Raw genomic sequence first — 22,013 nt, 5'->3', positions numbered from 1 at the left:
TCCGGCAAGGTACCTTCAGGAACCCTCTGCTGGGAATGTCCCCTGTGCATGGCGGTAATGTGTATGTGCAGAAGTCCTGAAACCCCACTTGGCACATCACCGGGACAGGCTGCTTTCCGAGACCCTTTCCTTGCAGTTGCTCATTAATAAATTCTCTTTTGTGTGTGTGATTTACTCATAGTTGTCGACTTTTGCAGTTGCCTCTCTGGGAGAAGCTGGAGAAGAGACCCAAATCTGCACTTAGGGCTGCGGGGACAAGGATATGGTCACCCCCAAACCACTCAAACTCTGCGATTTGCAGGACCGTGAAGAGGGATTGGGGATAAAAATAAGTGAAACTACGTGTTTCGCATCATTTTAATCCTGCCACCTCTCGCGGACCTGCATATTCCGTAATCTGTTTCAGCTGGTCCGGGGAGGGGGGGGGGGGGGATTTGGGAAGCATGCAGGAGACTCCCTGAAATAAGAGCAACCTCTCTCTCTCCCTCATTAGTCTAACAATCTCCCTTATTTAACCTAGCCCACATTACACTGTTACATTTTGTGGGGAAAAAATAATGAGAGATGGATACATTTACATTGGATCATCAGCACCATTTCCCAGCACTTTACCTAGTATAGTAGCTCTTAATAATGGCTCATCTACATCTGTATATAAGTCATTTTAAAAGATTCCTCTCAGATGTAGCAGTACACGACCATGCTTCTAGGTGCAACATGCACAATCTCTTTTCACAATCTCTCCATATATGGAACTAGACACGCCCTTTGGGTGGAGCATGACATGCCCCCTCAATGGGGCGCTTTGCAAAATTCTACTATAAACTATAATCTCCCTGAAACTCGTTTCAAAAGTAGGGAAGTATGAGCTAAAGACCACAAGCAATAAAAATGTGGAATAACACAAGGGATTCCCTTACAATAGGCTTTTTGTTTTTTTCAATATCATGGTGTGCCTGAGGTCACAACATATTTAAAAAAACAAAAAAAAACAAAGATTGTTTAAACCAGCCAAGCCTGCTGTTTACCAAGGCCAGTTGGAGGGGCCTGCCTGGGACAGGTTCAGTTGCTGAAGTCCCCCCCTTGCAGCTCTGCCCCATCCCTCCCCTCCACTGTGTGACAGTCACTGGCCATCTGAGGACCAAGGAGAAGTAATGGCTTCACCAGTGTGGAAGGGGGTGGGGGGACAATGTGGGAGGGGGGGGGGGGGTTGCAAAGAACTTCCCTATTTGTTTCCACTCACCCTGAGTGAACTGCGGCTCCGGCAAAACAAATGTCAGCAACTCAAAAACGAATCCCATCTATTTACAGGCCAGAACCCGCCAGCGCCGCAGTTTATAACTGCACTACTTTCCTGTATCTTTATCTACCTCTGGAAACTCTCATCTAGTGCTGCTACCATCCATGACTCCTCAACTGCCTATAGAAGAGCTGGTCAACCGGTCGATTTTGCAAACGTGACTAGTTAATATGATTAACGTTCTGCAGCAGCCTATAAGATTCAGGCTAATTCTTATTGGCTAGCTGTGCCAAACTTAAGCCAGCTTGAGGGTACAGTGCGACTGATGCCAGCACCCTGTAGCACCAATGAAGACTGGCGGGTATGGTGGCATGTGTATTTGAACACTGCCGCTACCTTTCTAGTGAAAATGTTTTCCTGTTTGGATCATTTCTTGTTTTTTTCTATGGGGACAAAATGTGTCAATATTTCCTGTGGGGAACAATGTGTGTGTTTAATTTCCAAGTGGGGAACAATATGTTTCAAAAGCAAACAAGATGCAAAGAGGTGTCCATGCTGGGTTTGCTTGTATTATAAATATAAGTTGTAAATTAGTGGATAATGAGGGTTTTGACAGGCATTAGTAGTACTTAATGCTAGGTGAGTAGTCATACACACTTTTGAAAACACAAAAAATCTGACCTAAGGCTTTCCTGCTGGTTCCGAAGCCATTGATCAACATCTTGTTTTCTGGGGTAAATGTATACCTGCAGATTACCTACTTATGAACGCAGAATATTGGATCATAAGTCTAGATCTTCATTACATCTGTTATGCATATTACCAAAAGGGATTTATATGCTCATATTAATTGGTCTATACATTTATATTTTATTATATATCATATTGTTATATGTTTTATTGTTATTAAATATTTTTCAGGCACACTTCAACAACTGGGAATTGATTTTCTCCTTAGAGTTAAACGGAAATGTTTGGTATGGTGAAGGGGTTATACAAAAAGAACATTTTAGAGTCTCTATGATGCATTTTGTCTCAGGGTATAATTCTATGGCTGATTAGCACAGGATTCCCAGGGAAGCGCCATAGTAGAGAGTCATATATATTTTTTGGTGACTTCCACTGTGAATGTGGAAGGTTAAAAGCTTCCTTTATTTATCCTCTGCCGGCTGATCTTCTGGACTTGCATTTTATAACCAAGTACCCTCCTCTCATTGATAGTATTTGCTATGTACCTGTAGTTTGATCTGCTGTGACATTTGTTCTCTGTCTAGTGACCAGCTCGTCAAAATGGCAGAAGAACATAACAGTAATTTCAGCACTTTGTCAGACCGTCAGACGCCATCTAGTGGCCACCGATGCGCAAAACACTTGAATCCTCCACATAGAGGTGATCTGCAGCATTAGCCTTTTATTATTAAATATGAATTTTAGGTACTTGTGTAGTTTCTGCTAATTCCGGGTTGTACGCTCGCCACAAACTATGTAAAATAAAGTAACTTAACTCCATGTCAACATGGATAGTTCATACCTCCACTATCCATGTTGGCATGGAGTTGATTTTAGATAGCGCAGGGTTGCCGACTTTTTCTGTCTCCTCTCCGGGAGAAGCCCAGAGAGGAGACTTCCAGCTGCAATTCGGGGGCGGGGCTTGAGCGTTATGTCATTAAGCCCCGCCCCCATGATGATAAAAACCCCAATTCACGGATCTCCGTGGAGAGGGCGGGGCTAAAATGACACACTTTTAGCTCCGCCCCCTCCTCTGAGACCCGGGAATTGAGACAATTCAATCCAAAGGTATGGGGGAAGACCCTGCAATCGGGGGTGGCGTGGGGGTCCCCCGGAATCTGGGAGGGCTGCCCACCTTTCCGGGGGGCCGGGAGGAGGATGCGATTTTCGGGATTCTCCCGGTAATTCCGGGAGGGTCGGTAACCCTGAGATAGCGTGGCGAGCGTAGCGAGCCACCGAGCCTGCAGCGTGGGCGAGCGAAGCGAGCCCCGCAAGGGGACTCAGACCCAGGGGGCTGGCGCCGTGAAACTACACAAGTACTAAATTTTCTATTACTATAATATAATTAATATTATAAATATTAATTATATAAAATAATATAATAATTTTAGTATTATTATACCGTTACTGTTTTCTATGTATACCCCGTATGGTGCACACCAGCTATAAAACTAATAATAATAATAATAATAATAATAATAATAATAATAATAATAATAATAATAATAATAATAGGGCTTCTGCACGAGTGGAACATTCCTGCGCCCCTCTGATAACAGTTGTACATTCTACACTTCGCTATTCACTTCCTGTCTCCTCCTTTGGGTCCATCATCCCCTAGATCCAGGCGTTCAGCAACGTGAGTCTTGGACTCCGTAACAATGGCGCCTGAGCCCTTGACTCATTGACAGGTTCTGTAAGTACTCAAAATCTCTCGCAGGAAGTGGTGCCCGCCTCTCCGCCTGGGGTCATTGCTCCGGTCCTGTTTCCGGCGTGTCCTTGAGCCGTGTCACAACCATGTTGTCCCGTTGCCTGGCCCGGGCCCTCCGCTGCCCTGTCACCGCACTGAAGCGGGTGAGTCCCGGAGGGGCGGCTATCAGTTCCCCGCCTGCCCCATTTTACCCTCCCTAATCTGCCTGTCAGTTTCCACTTATTGCCTCTGAAACTTGCCCCTTCCCCTCTCCCACTTGGGTTTGAGGTCACTCTGCTTCTGTGTTACTAGATAAATGTGAAGATATGGGCCCCTGTCCCCCTATGTAGCCACGGGAACCCAGAGAGTGTTGCATGGGGAAGCAACGGGGAACCCAGTGAGTGGTGCATGGGGAAGCAACGAAGGAATGACAGTGGAATGACAGTGGAATGACAGTGTGGTCTGCAGATAAGGAATGCCAATTGACTATAATGGGAGAAAATGAAATTTATATTAATATTTCTGAAATTATTGCACATATCAACTATATTTTTGGTATACTTCTTGCTAAGACCATTACACATATTTTACATGCAGAATGACGGCTGCCTCCTATGGAATGACGGTCTTTTAATTCGCCATCCTTAAACAAAAATAGCATTAAAACAGCTCCGTTATGCGATATTAAGACCCCGATGTTACAGTGATCCCCATAGCGCACGCACTCATCCTTTTCCAAATATGCCCGCCTACACCCCTACTCTCGTAAACATGTCACCTGATGCAGAATGACGGCTGCCTTCTATGGAATGACGGCCTTTTAATTCGCCATCCTGAAGCAAAAATAGCATTAAAATAGCTCCATTATGCGATATTAAGACCCCAATGTTACGGTGATCCCCATAGCAAGGCCGTCATTCCATAGGAGGCAGCCGTCATTCCGCGTCAGGTGACATGTTTACGAGAGTAGGGGTGTAGGCGGGCATATTTGGAAAAGGATCAGCGCGTGCGCTATGGGGATCACCGTAACATCGGGGTCTTAATATCGCATAATGGAGCTGCTTTAATGCTATTTTGACTTCAGGATGGCAAATTAAAAGGCCGTCATTCCATAGGAGGCAGCCGTAATTCTGCATGTAACATATGTGTAATGGTCTTAGCAAGATGTATACCAAAAATATAGTTGATATGTTGAATAATTTCCGAAATATTAATATATTTGACATTGTCTCCCATTATAGTGAATTGGCATTCCTTATCAGCAGACCAGACTGTCATTCCGCTGTCATTCCTTTTAGTACATCTAGTGAGGGGTGCATGGGGAAGCAACGGGGAACCTAGTGACTGGTGCATGGGGTAGCAACGGGGAACTGAATAACTGGTGCCTGGGGTAGTAATGGGGAACCGAATGACTGGGGCAGCAGTGGGGGGGGGGGGGGGGGGTAGTGGGCATGGGGGAACAGTGGGGGTAACGGGCATGGGGGAGCAGTGGGGATCGCGTGACTGGTGCATGGTGCAGCAATGAGGATCATGTGACTTATGCACAACGGTGTAAGCCCTGACATTCTTGTAGAAACTTATTGGGGGAAAAAAAAGAGAGAAAAGCAAACAAAATGTATGACTTTAACTTTGCTTATATCGTCTGGATCAGATCTGAAACAGATTGTTTGAAACGGACTCTTAAGGTGCGTAGGCACGGAACGATTTGGTACACTTCACAACAAATTGGACTATGATCTTCTTGCATGCATGGAAGATCATAGGCCATCATTAACGATTGGCAGGTATGCGCATCGTTAACAGTGCACGGAGCGATTTGATAAAAAAAAAAAAAAATTCAGATTGATAGGCAACGCCCACAGTGTCCTTCAAATCGTTCTGTGTGTAGGCACCTATGATGTGACCTCGCTTAATAAAAGAAGAAAGAAAAAAACTTTGTGCTTGTGACGGGAACATGGGGGTGTAATTTTTATTATCGTTTATATATATATATGGCGCCACAAAGGTTCTGCAGCACCTAACAATACACAAATGAGCAAAAACAGATAACTAATTACAATTTAGGACAAGTACATGGTAAATATGGATAGTTGCATCAGGGGACAGGACACTGAAGCAATCATCAGGGTGGCAGAGGTTTATATATCCTAAGAAAGGCACATGAGGAGAGGGCCCTGCTCGTGAGTTTATGGTGTGTACACACTATCGATTTGGCATGCCGCATCAGGATCGCATTGCACGGCAGCATGCTATCTGCATACAATTTTGACTATATAGTGCAGATCTGCACAATATAGTCTATGCAGCCAAGACTTTCTGCCTGCGATACGGGAGCTCGCATTGGGATCGCAAGGGTTAAAACCCATGCGATCCCAATGCGATTTTGACTATTTAGTCAAAATCTCATGCACATTGTACAAGTGTGTACACACCATTACATTCTAAAGGGGAGGGTTAAGGTGGGTACACACGGGGCAATATATCGCCCAATGTCTCCTTTTCATCGGCGACCAGAGATGGTCGCTGATGAAAAGAAACCTCTGCCGGCGGAGCCGATTAGAATGGTGCTGAAAACGGGAGTGCGCACCTGGCGATTTAGTGCCGGGGCACACGCCCAACACTGGCAATATGGTTGACAGTGACCATATTGCCAGCGATTTCAGACAATATCGCTGCCGTGTGTACACAGCTTTAGACAGACAGAGGTGACACAGAAGGGGAAATGCAGATGGATCACATGACTGGACTGGAACATGGTGGTGTAATGCAGATGCATCACATGACTGGAACATAGGGTGTAATGTAAATCACATGTCTCATGCATAATGTGCAATGCAGATTACTTTTCTGATATGTTGCTTGTACTATGCAGGACCCCTTGGTCATATAGAGTAAGGATGTTAGACCCCCCACAGTAGGTACCATTTGGTGTGTGTGGGCTGCTCTTGTTAGTATCTGGTTATGTGACCTTCAGCCCTGATTTCCTGCAGCTATTGCTGACTCCTGCTCTTATTAGTATGTATTTGTGTGGGGTGTTGTGTATCACGCCCACATCTGAGTCATTGCGGGGTGCTAAGTAACATGCTCACTGCTGAGTTGCTGGTGTGGGTGATGTGTATCAAGCCCATATGAGTCACAGTGGGGTGCTGTGTATAATTGCTGGTGTGGTTCTGTGTATCGCACCCATGGCTGGGTTACTGGTGTGTCTTGCTGTTTATTGTACTCACTGCTGGGTTGCTGGTGGGGTTCTGTGTATCGCACTCACTGCTGGGTTGCAGGTGAGATGCTATGTATTCCGTCCAAAGCTGAGTTGCTGGTGTGGTGCTTGTGATATATTGTGCTCAAGGGGTGGGGGGCTGTGTATTGCGCTCACAGGTGGGGTGCTGTTGCATCCACAGTTGGGGTGCTGTGTATTGCGCTCACTGCTGGGTTGCTGGTGGGGTGCCCTGTATCGCGCTCACTGCTGGGTTTCTGGTGGAGTGCTGTGTATTGTGCTCATTGCTGGGTTGTTGGTGAGGTGCTGTGTATTGCGCTCACTGCTGGGTTGCTGATGAAGTGCTGTGTATCGTGCTTACTGCTGGGTTGCTGGTGGGGTGCTGTGTATTGGGCTTACTGCTGGGTTGCTGGTGGGGTGCTGTGTATTGTGCTCACTGCTGGGTTACTTGTGGGGTGCCCTGTATCGTGCTCACTGCTGGGTTTCTGGTGGAGTGCTGTGTATTGCGCTCATTGCTGGGTTTTTGGTGGGGTGCTGTGTATTGCGCTCACTGCTGGGTTGTTGGTGGGGTGCTGTGTATTGGGCTTACTGCTGGGTTGCTGGTGGGGTGCTGTGTATCGCGCTCACTGCTGGGTTGCTGGTGGGGTGCCCTGTATCGCGCTCACTGCTGGGTTTCTGGTGGAGTGCTGTGTATTGCGCTCATTGCTGGGTTGATGGTGAGGGTGCTGTGTCTGAGTCTTCCCAGGGAACCGGAGCATGTTCCTGCTTTATATAACTATATATTTCTTGCATTGTGCGCTGACTCTCCTATATCATTGTTTGGCCGGTAATCTGACATAATTCTGCCTCTCTTCCAGGGCTCTGCTGATGCTCAGATCCGCCCCCTTATACGTAAGTAAGTGAGTGTGTATCACCCTGGAGCCACCAGCAATGCAGCTGCTCATATGATGTTTGTCTTTCAGAGATCGCAGGGTATCGCGTTGCATCAGTCAGCGACCATAGGAACCACCAGTAAGTGTGTACTGCAGAGTGTGCACAGGCATGTGTATAACAGTGTATACTTCAGAGTGTGTACTCATGGGGATTGCAAGCATCACTGTGCACTGGGTGGAGCTGTGGGGCGTTGGTCCTGGGGGTCATTCCATGTAACTATGGAAATGTGTGTGGATTATTTTTTTTCACAGCAACACTTTTATTTTTGAAAATCACTATAGTACAACAATATGAAATTTCCCTCCAACAGTATTTTTTTTAGCTAGTAGCATCATTGTTGCTATAGCAACCATCTTGCTTTAGGCTTGCTTCAGATAGAGAAAGAGACTTCCCAACTAACATATAAGTACCACATTTTCAAAAGTTAATAATACTCAAAAAAACCTCCAGCCATTCCACTGTTCAGGGCAAAACGTTTCCATATCTTTCACATGAAATTGGTAGAGAGATTTTTTTCAAAATATGGGAGGGTTTTATTGTCTCCTTATCAAGTGATCTATAAATGCTTTAGGTCCACACAATGGTATGAAACTAGGAATCTATTGGGTGATGCTCCGATAGACCTCTCAACACACCAATAGCTGCCTCATACTTTTACGGTCCTCGGGCCGTGTTTGTCCGCATCTCTGATATCTGTCTGTACGAGAAAGATTGAATAGAAAACACAGTTTACCCTAATGTAATTTGTATTCACATTGTATTTCTCTGCTGTAACAAATACAAAAATAAATATTACTATTATGCTCAATCCTTAATAAAAATATAAAAAAAAAATAATAATAATGAAATAATAATAATACTCCAAAAAAACATACAGGTCATTTCATTTGTGGATCACAATCTGCAAATAATTTTTAGCAAACATTACTACCCATATTCAAAATACTTTAAGGGGGGTATTCAATCGCAGGCGGGCATCTCCCATCGGGGAGATGTCCGCCGGGCCCTATTCAATGCTATCTCGGCAGAACGAGCCCGACATCACTAGCTGTTGGGCTCGTTCTGCCGAGAACGGCCGGGAAGTGACGAGTTTCCGGCTGCAGCTCGCCTCTTCCTGGCCGCAAGTCACGGCCACGCCCCCTTCTCGTCCCGCTGCAGGCGGGACATTGAATCCCGTCTGCATGTTCTCGGTCGAGCTGACCGAGAACAGGACTGGGTCACAGCGGTCGAGCAAGCTCGACTGCCGTGACCGTCACATTGAATACCCCCCTAAGAGTTCTGGCATTCCTTATGAGCATAACCTCAACTGTGTAACGTGAGTTACCTAAAAGATTATCTTTTCGTTTAATTTTGCCAGATTGTTGGAAAATAATTAATGATTTAATATTTTCCTAACATTAGACCATACTTAGTCCAAAACCTCTAAACATTTATTCAATGCAGTATCATTACCAAATAAATGAATAAAACATGTGTAACGTGAGTTACTATCATGATAACTCACGTTACAGTGTGTTGATGTCAATAGATTTAATGGTGGAATTTTGGTGTGGTATAGGGTTCCGACAGTCGGAATCCTGTCCTTGGGATTCCGACTGGCCGGACACAGACAGCATGGTGAACGCAACAAAGTCCCTTGCGGGTTCACTACGCTCACCACCTGTTCTATTCTCCCTCTATGGGGGTCATGGACCCCCACGAGGGAGAAAAGCCGGCGGTCGTCGGGCACCCCATCCGGCACCCGTATTTTTTATATTCCCTGGACTCTAATTGATCTTAATTTTGTAATGTGGGTTTCCGTCTGTCTATCTTGGTTTTATAGCATCTTAACTTCCAAATTATAATATCAAGTGAGCTTTTTGACAGTAGCATTTTGGCATTATGGAGAATTGCATTCATCTGTAATAGCATCAGATTACCTTGCCCATACCAAAGAAACTGTAGTTCCATACATGTACACCTTGTCCCAAGCATTGCCTTCAACAGTTACAAAAACAGATATATAGCGGAAGCTATGAAACATTTGGAAAAACATGTGGAGAAAAAAAGTTATTGGAATTTTTTTTTGCCACAGCTCATAGAAAGTGAGCCGTTGATGGGATTGGTGGAACAGTTTAAAGACAGGTGTGGGCAAATGTGAAAAAAATGAAGTACAATGTGCTTCAGACTTTGTTAAAGCTGTCCATTGATCCTCAAAGGTCAAAGTTATTTTAATGAACCAAGATGAGAAAGCTGACATCAACAACCGACTTGATTTTGAATCCATTACTACAAATGCCCAACCATTAGAGTGGTTTGGCACTACACTATCTAAACATGGAAGACAATGAAATGACCGGTTTCTACAACTGAAAAAGCTGAAATTTCCCTTCAGTCCTTCATAGAAACTGATGAACCTGCACCAAAGCTAGACTGGGTGAAAGTACTATATTATTACTTATTAAAAGTTTCTTATATAGCACACACAGAGGGCGGTATTCAATGAGCATTTTGGCGATGTGCAGCGAATCCTGTTTAGGATTTGCTGCACATTCGCCACTGCTCGCCACGTTCCGGAGCCTCGCCGGCTCCAGTATTCAACGAGTCGGGGGCTCGCTGCCCCTGACCGGCGAATTTTAACTCCTGCGGCGGACGCCGCAGGGAGCCTGAGGACGGCGGCAGGCAGGGAGATGGAAGTCTCCCTGCCTGCCCCAGAACGTTTGTGGGGGGGAGGTGGGCTCCCCGGGTGCCAGGCAGCACAGGCTGCCCCCCCAGGGGTGCCAGCAGGGGACCGGGTATATTCACTACACCCGATCATGCATATGTAATGATCGGGTGAAGTGAATATATGAATATCTAATGAGCGGCTCGGCTCCGGCCCCCTGCTGGCTGGTCTGTGTAAAAAAAAAAATATAGATATTTTTTAAAATTAAATATATATTCATGTGCTTACAGCACATGAATAAAAATAGCATGCCCCTCCTCAGAATAAAATTCCTTATTTTTTTTTACACCAAATGTAAAAAAACAAAACACTTTATTTTAAAAGTTCACATTTCACTTCACCATAAAAAGATAGCGATTGCTACTCGGTGAATCATGGCGAAAAAAACCTTGAAATGTATTCGCCATCTGGTCATTGAATAGGGTAATTCACCGTTTTAGTCAAAAATTCGCCTTACAGCACAAAATCGCCATAAAAACCTGGCAAATCAGCCTCATTGAATACCGCCCATATTATGCAGCGCTTCACAGAGAATAGTTGAACATTCACATCAGTCCCTGCCCCAGTGGAGCTTACAATCTATATTCCCTACCACATGTACACGCACACACTGACATTCTAGGTTTAATTTGTTGGGAGCCAATTAACCTACCAGTATATGTTTGGATTGTGGGAGTAAACCGGAGTACCCGGAGGAAACCCACGCAAGTACGGGGAGAATATACAAACTCTGCACAGTTAGGGCCATGGTGGGAATTGAGCCCATGACCTCAGTGCTGTGAGGCAGTAATGCTACCCATTACAACGTCCGTATTGCCCCAAATGACGGGAATGTATTTCCTGGAATTGTGACGAATATCGGAAAAGGGGAATATCCGGTTAACATCATGACAAGAGATGGGAAATACTCAAAATGGGCATCAGTCAAAGATGGCAATTTTTACAACAACAACAAAAAAATGTGCTGAGAATGTGCCAACAATTGTTACAGCTCAAATAAAAAAAAATTCAAATCAAATTTATGTCACATACAAAGTCACACATAGTACAATATGTAGTGAAATGCTGTGAAAACGTAGCTATAACTAGCAACATATTTCTATTTTGATTTGTTTAATAAATATATTGTATGAATATAAGCAAGGTGTAACGTGAGTTACCTTATTACCATTTTATGTTATTTATTTATTTTGCTGCAGATTTGTTTTTACGATTTTCGGGGTTTTTTCATATTCCATGCCTTGGAACATCATCTGTCATATTTTTTATTTAGTTACAAAAAAAACATGCTAGATAGAAGAGCAGAGATTTCATAATTGCAAATGTATGTTAAAAACCATGGTCAAAACATGTAACGTGAGTTACCAGTAGAAAATCAGTAATTTCTTGAAACCTACTGGAAGGTGTGAAAATAGTTTCTGCTACATTTGGAGTGTGCCTTATTGTTAATTATAATACAAAATAAAAATGAAATATTTCATTGTACTTTTTTGCTGTAACATCCAAATGAGCATACACTTCAGAGTCAATTTGTAATGTGAGTTACACGTGGAATGACCCCTGGAGTGTATGGAAGAAATGGGAGAGCAGACGTGGGCTGTTGATCTGTTTCTGTCCTTTGCAGAGCGTCTTCATCATCCCTGAATACAGCCAGGTTTTATCGGACATCTACAGTCTACAGTAAGTGTCCAGCGGGAGCACCAAGATCTGAGATAAAGCAGTGAGCTTCCTCTTATCTGTCCTCTCTCTCCTCCAGGGCAGGATGTATTGACTGTTAACACCCCAGCGTTTGCAGAGTCCGTCACAGAAGGAGATGTCAGGTGGGAAAAAGGTGAGATCAGAGACCCCTATATATAGTCTGACATTTTCACCCTCATCTGTCAGTGCTTACCACACACCAGTCCATGTAAATGAGTGTGAGCGACGGACCAACCCTTACACAGACCTATAGACAGTGTCATCGTCCTGAAGACCCTCATGGGAAACTCCAGTCTCCGTATGTAAGAGCAATCTAGGCGCCCCATCTAGGTCACTGTTCGGATACCATTTGGCCCCTTCTATCAGTAAGTGAGAGCGCACCTATAACTTAGACCCATGTCTTGTTATATTTCAGTAAGGTTGTCATCCTATGCCTCAGTCATTATAACGTAGGCCCATGTCTCAGTGAGTGAGTGAGGCATGGGCCTAGACCATATCCGTGCACTCCACTGAGGCATGGACCCACTTTATAATGGCTGAGGCATGGGCCTAGCTTATAATGACTGAGGCATGGGCCTAGGCTATAACCATGCAGCCATTCTAAAGTGGGCCCATGCCGCAGCCATTCTAAAGTGGGCCCATGCCGCAGCCATTCTAAAGTGGGCCCATGCCGCAGCATGTGTACTGATATAATCTAGGCCCCTGACTCAGTGAGTGTATGGATATAGGCCCTTATTCAGGTCTGATCACAGTACAAATTTGTTCTAAAAAATGTGCAAAACTATGTGCACTGCAGATGTAACATGTGCAGAGAGAGTTCAATTTGGGTGGGGTGCACATGGTTTTTCCCATTTTGAGAAATTTGTACTGCGATCAGATCAGAGTAAGGGCCATAGTCTAGGGCCATGTCTCAGCAAGTGAGTGTATGGATATAGGCTAGCCTGTGTCTCAGTGAGTGTACGTATGTAGTCTAGGCCTGTGTCTCAGTCAGTGAGTGTACAGATATAGTCTAGGCCAGTGGTTCCCAACCCTGGTCCTCAAGTACCCCCACCAGTACACGTTTTCCAGATCAACTGGCAGGTGCACTCATTATTCAGACACATTTTAAAAGATCCACAGGTGGAGCTAATTATGTCACTTGTGATTCTGTGTGCAGACCTGAAAAACATGCACTGTTGGGGGTACTTGAGGACCAGGGTTGGGAACTGGTCTAGGCCCATGTCTTAGTAAATGAGTGTACGTATATAGTCTAGGCCTGTGTCTCAGTAAGTGTAGGTATATAGTCTAGGCCCGTGTCTCAGTGAGTGAATTTACAGATATAGTCTAGGCCCGTGTCTGATAGTGAATGTAGGTATATAGTCTAGGACCATGTCTCAGTGAGTGAGTGTACATATACCGTCTAGGCCTGTGTCTCAGTGAGTGAATGTCGGTATATAGTCTAGGCCTGTGTCTCAGTAAGTGTACTTATATAGTCTAGGCCCCTGTCTCAGTGAGTGAATGTACGGATATAGCCTAGGCCCCTGTCTCAGTGAGTGAATGTACGGATATAAGCTAGGCCCCTGTCTCAGTGAGTGAATGTAGGTATATAGTCTAGGCCCGTGTCTCAGTGAGTGAATGTACGGATACAGTCTAGGCCCGTGTCTCAGTGAGTGAATATACGGTTATAGTCTAGGCCCGTGTCTCAGTGAGTGAATGTACGGATACAGTCTAGGCCCATGTCTCAGTGAATGAATGTACAGATACAGTCTAGGCCCGTGTCTCAGTGAGTGAATATACGGTTATAGTCTAGGCCCGTGTCTCAGTGAGTGATTGTACGGATACAGTCTAGGCCCGTGTCTCAGTGAGTGAATATACGGTTATAGTCTAGGCCCGTGTCTCAGTGAGTGAATGTACGGATACAGTCTAGGCCCGTGTCTCAGTGAGTGAATGTACGGATACAGTCTAGGCCCGTGTCTCAGTGAGTGAATGTACGGATACAGTCTAGGCCCGTGTCTCAGTGAGTGAATGTACGGATATAGTCTAGGCCCGTGTCTCAGTGAGTGAATATACGGTTATAGTCTAGGCCCGTGTCTCAGTGAGTGAATGTACGGATACAGTCTAGGGCCGTGTCTCAGTGAGTGAATATACGGTTATAGTCTAGGCCCGTGTCTCAGTGAGTGAATGTACGGATACAGTCTAGGCCCGTGTCTCAGTGAGTGAATATACGGATACAGTCTAGGCCTGTGTCTCAGTAAGTGTACGTATATAGTCTAGGCCCGTGTCTCAGTGAGTGAATTTACAGATATAGTCTAGGCCCGTGTCTGATAGTGAATGTAGGTATATAGTCTAGGACCATGTCTCAGTGAGTGAGTGTACATATACCGTCTAGGCCTGTGTCTCAGTGAGTGAATGTCGGTATATAGTCTAGGCCTGTGTCTCAGTAAGTGTACTTATATAGTCTAGGCCCCTGTCTCAGTGAGTGAATGTACGGATATAGCCTAGGCCCCTGTCTCAGTGAGTGAATGTACGGATATAAGCTAGGCCCCTGTCTCAGTGAGTGAATGTAGGTATATAGTCTAGGCCCGTGTCTCAGTGAGTGAATGTACGGATACAGTCTAGGCCCGTGTCTCAGTGAGTGAATATACGGTTATAGTCTAGGCCCGTGTCTCAGTGAGTGAATGTACGGATACAGTCTAGGCCCATGTCTCAGTGAATGAATGTACGGATACAGTCTAGGCCCGTGTCTCAGTGAGTGAATATACGGTTATAGTCTAGGCCCGTGTCTCAGTGAGTGATTGTACGGATACAGTCTAGGCCCGTGTCTCAGTGAGTGAATGTACGGATACAGTCTAGGCCCGTGTCTCAGTGAGTGAATGTACGGATACAGTCTAGGCCCGTGTCTCAGTGAGTGAATGTACGGATACAGTCTAGGCCCGTGTCTCAGTGAGTGAATGTACGGATACAGTCTAGGCCCGTGTCTCAGTGAGTGAATGTACGGATATAGTCTAGGCCCGTGTCTCAGTGAGTGAATATACGGTTATAGTCTAGGCCCGTGTCTCAGTGAGTGAATGTACGGATACAGTCTAGGCCCGTGTCTCAGTGAGTGAATATACGGTTATAGTCTAGGCCCGTGTCTCAGTGAGTGAATGTACGGATACAGTCTAGGCCCGTGTCTCAGTGAGTGAATGTACGGATACAGTCTAGGCCCGTGTCTCAGTGAGTGAATGTGCGGATACAGTCTAGGCCCGTGTCTCAGTGAATGAATGTACGGATACAGTCTAGGCCCGTGTCTCAGTGAGTGAATATACGGTTATAGTCTAGGCCCGTGTCTCAGTGAATGAATGTACGGATACAGTCTAGGCCCGTGTCTCAGTGAATGAATGTACGGATACAGTCTAGGCCTGTGTCTCAGTGAGTGAATATACGGTTATAGTCTAGGCCCGTGTCTCAGTGAGTGTAGGGATAGAAACTTGATCTCGGATGAGCTCTCATCGCATCTCGAAAAGGAAGGTCACATTTCTCTTTAACCCCTCATTGTCTCTTCCAGCTGTCGGTGATTCAGTGGCTGAAGATGAAGTTGTGTGTGAGATTGAGACTGACAAAGTAAGTGTCTGTTAATCCGTACGGTAATGTCCTCTTCTCTCCCTACCTATATATCCTGAAAGTAAACTGTTTTACCACCACATTTTGCTCTTAGACATCGGTGCAAGTCCCTGCCCCATCTGCTGGGGTTATTGACGCTCTTCTGGTCCCGGATGGAGGAAAGGTCGAGAGTGGGACTCCACTGTTTGTCCTCAAGAAGTCTGAAGGTAGAAAGTATTTCATGGGCTCTCTGCGCAACGTGTGTTGTGTCATTTATTCTGGAATTGTGGGCACAACTGGATCTGTTAATTAAAGGGGGGTACTCCATCGCCTATGGTGAACGGTGATCCTTGCTTAGGTTGGTCATGAGCTGGGGCCGGGGGGGAGTGATGCCGCTAGGCACAGTTCACGTTTCTCAGTTATATGCTCACATTGGCATATGCAATGTGGCCTGATGGGCAGCCCTTGAAGTTTTTACCGGTTTTTTTAGCTGCTGCCAAGACCAAACCTGCAGAGACTGCGCCAACGCCTCCAGCAGCCCAACCGCCCACTCCGGCCCCTGCTGCATCAGGGGGGCCTATTCCCACTGTCATCCCACCAGTTCCCCCAGTGTCTGCACAGCCGCTGGAGTCCAAGCCTGGTAAGAGATTCTGAATTGTGATATCCTGGTGAGGACTGCGATTAATATGCAGCATGTAGCTCTGCTTATAAGGATATCCTAGCGTAATACTGAAATATTATGGACCGAGAAATAAGGTAGACTCGGTGGGGGTGGCTTGTGGAAATTTGTGAATGTGTCCTAGATGGGTGGCGTGGGATGGTCGAGGAGAAAGTCTACTTCGGTGGAGTGGGATAGGTCTGGAGGAAGCAGACTGGATTGGTGACTGAGATTGAGTGAGGGGGTGGGGGTAGACTTGATTGGTGGGATTGGATTGTGTAGGAGGAGACAGACTGGATTGGGGGACTAGGATTTAGCAGGAGGAAGCAGACTGGATTGGTGACTGAGATTGAATTGAGTAGGAGGAGTCAGACTGGAGTGGAGGACTGGGGCTGAGCAAGAGGAAGCAGACTGGATTGGTGTACTGGGATTTATCTGGATGAAGCAGATTTGATTGGGTGTACTGGGATTGGTTTGGCGGAAGCAGATTGGATTGGTGTACTGGGATTGGTCTGCGGGGAACAGACTGGATCGTTGGGATTGGATTGAGCAGGTTGAGACAGACTGGTTTGGTGGGCTGGGAATGAGTGGGAGTAGGTAGACTGGTTAGGTAGAACGGAATTGGTTTGTAGGAAGCAGTATGGATTGCTGGGATGGGATTGGAAGCAGTATGGATTGCTGGGATGGGATTGGAAGCAGTATGGATTGCTGGGATGGGATTGGAAGCAGGATGGATTGCTGGGATGAGATTGGAAGCAGTATGGATTGCTGGGATGAGATTGGAAGCAGTATGGATTGCTGGGATGAGATTGGAAGCAGTATGGATTGCTGGGATGGGATTGGAAGCAGTATGGATTGCTGGGATGAGATTGGAAGCAGTATGGATTGCTGGGATGAGATTGGAAGCAGGATGGATTGCTGGGATGAGATTGGAAGCAGTATGGATTGCTGGGATGGGATTGGAAGCAGTATGGATTGCTGGGATGGTATTGGAAGCAGGATGGGTTGCTGGGATGGGATTGGAAACAGGATGGATTGCTGGGATGAGATTGAGCAGGTATAAATGGACATTACCTGGGTTTGTACTGTGTGTATGCTGTGATCTTTGGCTGCTTAAACCATGGAGAATGGTGATCTCTGGATACAATGACCGGAAGCTACTGATCCATTCTCTGTGTCTCCAGTGTCTGCGGTGAAGCCAAGCGCAGCTCCTGCCGTATCTGAAGGCTCACAGACTAGCGCCCGTGGAGAACACCGGGTAAGATGCTCCTAAGGCTTCTACCATTAGCCGAACCAGCTTTCTGGTGATCTGCTGCAAAATCTTCCTTCCCACGTATATGACCCGTGTAACACCTGCACACCCCCAGGTGAAGATGAACCGAATGCGACAGCGAATCGCACAGCGCCTAAAGGAAGCACAGAACACATGCGCCATGCTGACCACCTTCAATGAGGTGGATATGAGGTTGGTGCATCCAGCTGTGGGTTGGGATGGGCATGTATCTGATGTGGGGGGTTCCTAACACTGTTGGGTGTCCTCTTTCCAGCACCATTCAGCAGATGAGGACTTTGCACAAAGATGCTTTCCTTAAGAAACATAACCTAAAACTTGGCTTCATGTCGGCGTTTGTCAAAGCTGCCGCCTTCGCTCTCCAAGACCAGCCGGCTGTGAATGCTGGTGAGTTGTGATACACGGTACCCTGCACATTAGAGACTGTCTCCTCTTACCCCTCACCCCCGTTACTTCCAGGACCCATAGGTCACCCTTCTCTCTTGCAGTTATTGATGATACAACAAAGGAGATTGTATACAGAGACTATATAGACATCAGTGTGGCTGTGTCAACCCCCCGGGTGAGTTCTGCTGTGTGACGCTAGTCGGGACTGCTCCAGGGAGCCTAATTCACTGAATTATCTCTACCACCCCCTCTCAGGGTCTCGTGGTTCCTGTATTGAGAAATGTAGAATCCATGAACTTCGCAGACATCGAGCGTACAATCGCTGAGCTGGGAGAAAAGGTAATGGCAGAAGCCTTCATATTCCCATTTATTGTAACAGTTCCAGGCAATGGTGCTGTGCAGCTAATTATATGTTGTTAAATGATTACTAAATTGTAATGATCCTCATCTCCCTATTAAGCTAAACCCATCACAAATACCCACCTCAATGGGCTTTTCTCTTACTGCCATACACCCTGACACCCCTATAGCATGACTACGGGATCCTCTCTACTGCACCACGCCCTGACACCCCTACACCACGACAATGGTATCCTCTATTACTGTGCTACACCCTGACACCCTTAAAGCACGACAATGGTATCCTCTATTACTGTGCTACACCCTGACACCCCTACAGCATGACAATGGTATCCTCTATGACTGTGCCACACCCTGACACCCCTACAGCACGACAATGGTATCCTCTATAACTGCACCACGCCCTGACACCCCTACACCACGACAATGGTATCCTCTATTACTGTGCCACACCCTGACACCCCTACAGCACGACAATGGTATCCTCTATTACTGTGCTACACCCTGACACCCCTACAGCACGACAATGGGTTCCTCTATGACGGGTATGGCCAAACTATGGCCCTCCAGCTGTTGTGAAACTACAAGTCCCATCATGCCTTGTCACAGTTTTACTATTAGAAAATGCTAAATCTATGGCAAGGCATGCTGGGATGTGTAGTTTCACAACAGCTGGAGGGCCACAGTTTGGCCATGCCTGCTCTGACTTCGCTACACCCCTACTGCACGACAATTGGATCCTCTATTACTGCGCTACACCCTGACACCCCTAAAGTACAACAATGGGATATTCTATTACTGCGCTACACCCCTTCAGCACAACAATGGGATCCTTTATTATACCCTGACACCCCTAAAGTACAACAATGGGATAGTCTATTACTGCGCTACACCGACACCCCTACAGCATGACAATGGGTTCCTCTATTACTGCACTACGCCCTGACACCCCTACAGCATGACAATGGGTTCCTCTATTACTGCACTACGCCCTGGCACCCCTACAGCATGACAATGGGTTCCTCTATTACTGCACTACACCCTGACACCCCTACAGCATGACAATGGGTTCCTCTATTACTGCACTACGCCCTGACACCCCTACAGCATGACATTGGTTTCCTCTATTACTTTGCTACACCCTGACACCTGTACTGTACACCAATTGGATAGTCTATTACTGCGCTGCACCCGGACACTCCTACAGTACAACAATGGTTCTTCTCTTACCACTTCACACCCTAATCATGTGCCAGCCTTGCCATCTTATGTATCCTTGTGATCCTCAGGCCCGTAAGAATGAACTGGCTATTGAAGACATGGATGGAGGAACCTTCACTATCAGTAATGGAGGAGTGTTTGGTTCCATGTTTGGGACGCCAATTATCAATCCTCCACAGTCTGCTATACTGGGCATGCATGGTATATTTGACCGACCAGTGGCTTTATCTGGCAAGGTGTGTATACTGGGAGAGCAACGTGAAGGATATGGGGGATTACACTGCTTTGTATGGGGGTCCAGGCCTATCCCATTCTCAGATCAACTCTGGTCCCAGACCCGTCCTATTCCCAAATCCACTGGTGGGGAGATCTGTTCCTTTCCTATAAACAGTGCTGGTGGGGAAAATGGGGGTGGAATCTCAGCCTTCCCAGATACATTGCTGGTGAGGGAGATGGGGAATGAAGGCCTTTTCATTCTCTAGATACTGTAGTGTGCTGAGGGAGGGGGATCTAGGCCTGTCCCTTTCCTGGATACAGTTTTAGTGGAGGGGGATCTAGGCTTGTCCCTTTCCCGGATACAGTTCTGGGGGAGGGGGGGGTCACTAGGCCTGTCACTTTCCCAGATACAGCGCTGGTGAAGGGGGTCTATATTTAGGCCTGTCCCTTTTCAAGATACAGTGCAAGGAGGAGGGGGGATCTGGATATGTACCTCCAAGATATTGGCGATATAGATGCTTCTATCCCAGAGCTGGCAGTGCTCTGCCTCTGACATGGGACCCGGCCGCTCCTGGTTACCCTCTCTGTTCCTCCTGCAGGTGGAGGTGCGTCCTATGATGTATGTTGCACTGACATATGATCACCGGCTGATTGATGGAAGAGAAGCTGTACTTTTCCTGCGGAAGATCAAGTCCGTTGTTGAGGATCCGCGTGTTCTGCTGCTGGATCTCTGATCCCCACCCGGAACCCTGGTTACTCCCCACTCCCCTGAGTGTATGTGCCACAGTATCCCCTGTGTCCGTACTCACAGATTGTGGAGCATATTATAGACTTGCAATGAGGACAAATCGCACAACTGAGTACAGACCCTCGCTCGCGCCCAGTGGGATTAGGGTATCGCCTTCTATCTACACAGGCATGGAGTCACTCGGGTGGAGTAGGGTCTGCCGTATACTGGCACCTTACTACGTAACCAACGTACAGAGATAACAAAACTATTTAAGGACTGCTTTGATTTTAAATGTGTAAAAAGAATAAAAAAAATTCCCTTTAAAGAAATAACGTTATCCGTGATCCTGGCAATACAGGAACAGCGTGGCGTTCTGTATCAGGCAGTATTAAAATGATAGAGGGTACAAGAGATGGATATTGGCTCTCCCCCCCCTTATATTACATCTATAGGGGACTAGTTTATGCTGCTTAGGTACATTTCTTATGCTTGATTTTACCTTTCAAACCATTCTATGTCCTGGATCCGAGAAGGGTGCAGTTAGAATGAGGAGATCCGATTCTCTACGATGTGCGTTACCTACGCACCTTCTGCTTCCTGCTGTCTATATCTGTCTACATTAATGTAGGTCTACTACCTAAGAGTTAATTGGTCCACAATGATCATTTTCTGGTTTGGTTCTGTAGGCAATAGAACGGCCATTATAGCCAGTAGTGAGAGTGTAGAGCAGGGATTTTTCAACTCGCGGCACACCAAAAAAAAAACATTTTTAAATTGCTAATGCCCCTTTCCCACTGCAGCCTTTACACGGGAATTTGTCGTTTTTTTTAAGGCTTTTTAAACGGGTACAGCTGCAGTGGGAAAGCTCCAGGTTGCTGTACCCGTTTAAAAATACCGTGTTTTTTTAAACGGGTAAAAAGCAGTTTTTTCGGCAGTGGGAAAGGGGTAGCCCTTTTACCCGTTAAAAAAAAACGGCATGGGGTCCCCCCCCACTGCCGTAACCAGCACCAGGCTGAAGGAGCCGGGGCTGGTATTAAAAAAATCAGGAAACCCGACAAATAGGTGTTCCCTGATTTTTTACAACCAGGTCCGGGGCTGGTTCCCAAAATACGGGGGAAAAAATGAGTAGGGGTCCCCCGTATTTTAAGAACCAGCCCCAGGCCGAACCAGCCAGCAGGGTAATGCCACATCCGGGGGACACTTATGATATAAGTTCCCGCGGCCAAAGCATCACCCTACTGACCAGTCAGCCTGGCCAGGGGCCCTGGGGGAGTGGGGACCCCACAATGAAGGGGTCCCCCCCCCCCCCTCCAGGACTTACCTGACCAGGCTGAAGCCTGGTGCTGTCCCCGATGCCCCTGTGCGGTGGGCATTGGGCTGA

General features: G+C 46.4%; 1 protein-coding gene across 1 annotated transcript; it reads left to right on the top strand.

Moving 5' to 3' along the window:
• The first annotated feature begins 3,676 nt into the window (after window positions 1-3,676).
• Window positions 3,677-20,964, top strand: DLST (dihydrolipoamide S-succinyltransferase). The gene is made up of 15 exons (XM_083167403.1): window positions 3,677-3,823; window positions 7,731-7,764; window positions 7,836-7,884; window positions 12,135-12,190; window positions 12,267-12,341; window positions 15,735-15,790; window positions 15,885-15,996; window positions 16,260-16,409; window positions 17,612-17,685; window positions 17,795-17,892; window positions 17,975-18,105; window positions 18,207-18,280; window positions 18,361-18,444; window positions 19,755-19,922; window positions 20,502-20,964. The coding sequence occupies exons 1-15, from the start codon at window positions 3,767-3,769 to the stop codon at window positions 20,634-20,636; spliced, it is 1,353 nt and encodes a 450-aa protein (XP_083023529.1). The 5' UTR covers window positions 3,677-3,766; the 3' UTR covers window positions 20,637-20,964.
• The last annotated feature ends 1,049 nt before the right edge of the window (window positions 20,965-22,013 follow it).

This window comes from Crinia signifera, chromosome 12, assembly GCF_055691185.1.
Source record: "Crinia signifera chromosome 12, ASM5569118v1, whole genome shotgun sequence".
Taxonomy (NCBI): Eukaryota; Metazoa; Chordata; class Amphibia; order Anura; family Myobatrachidae; genus Crinia; species Crinia signifera.
This window is presented reverse-complemented; position numbering and strand designations above follow the sequence as displayed.

Bases quoted from the DNA above. Each gene is read 5' to 3' on its own strand.
- DLST (XM_083167403.1), top strand. From the start codon at position 3,767: ATGTTGTCCCGTTGCCTGGCCCGGGCCCTCCGCTGCCCTGTCACCGCA. The intron at 3,824-7,730 runs GTGAGTCCCGGA...CCTCTCTTCCAG, and splicing joins CTGTCACCGCACTGAAGCGG to GGCTCTGCTGATGCTCAGAT. The intron at 7,765-7,835 runs GTAAGTAAGTGA...TTTGTCTTTCAG, and splicing joins TCAGATCCGCCCCCTTATAC to AGATCGCAGGGTATCGCGTT.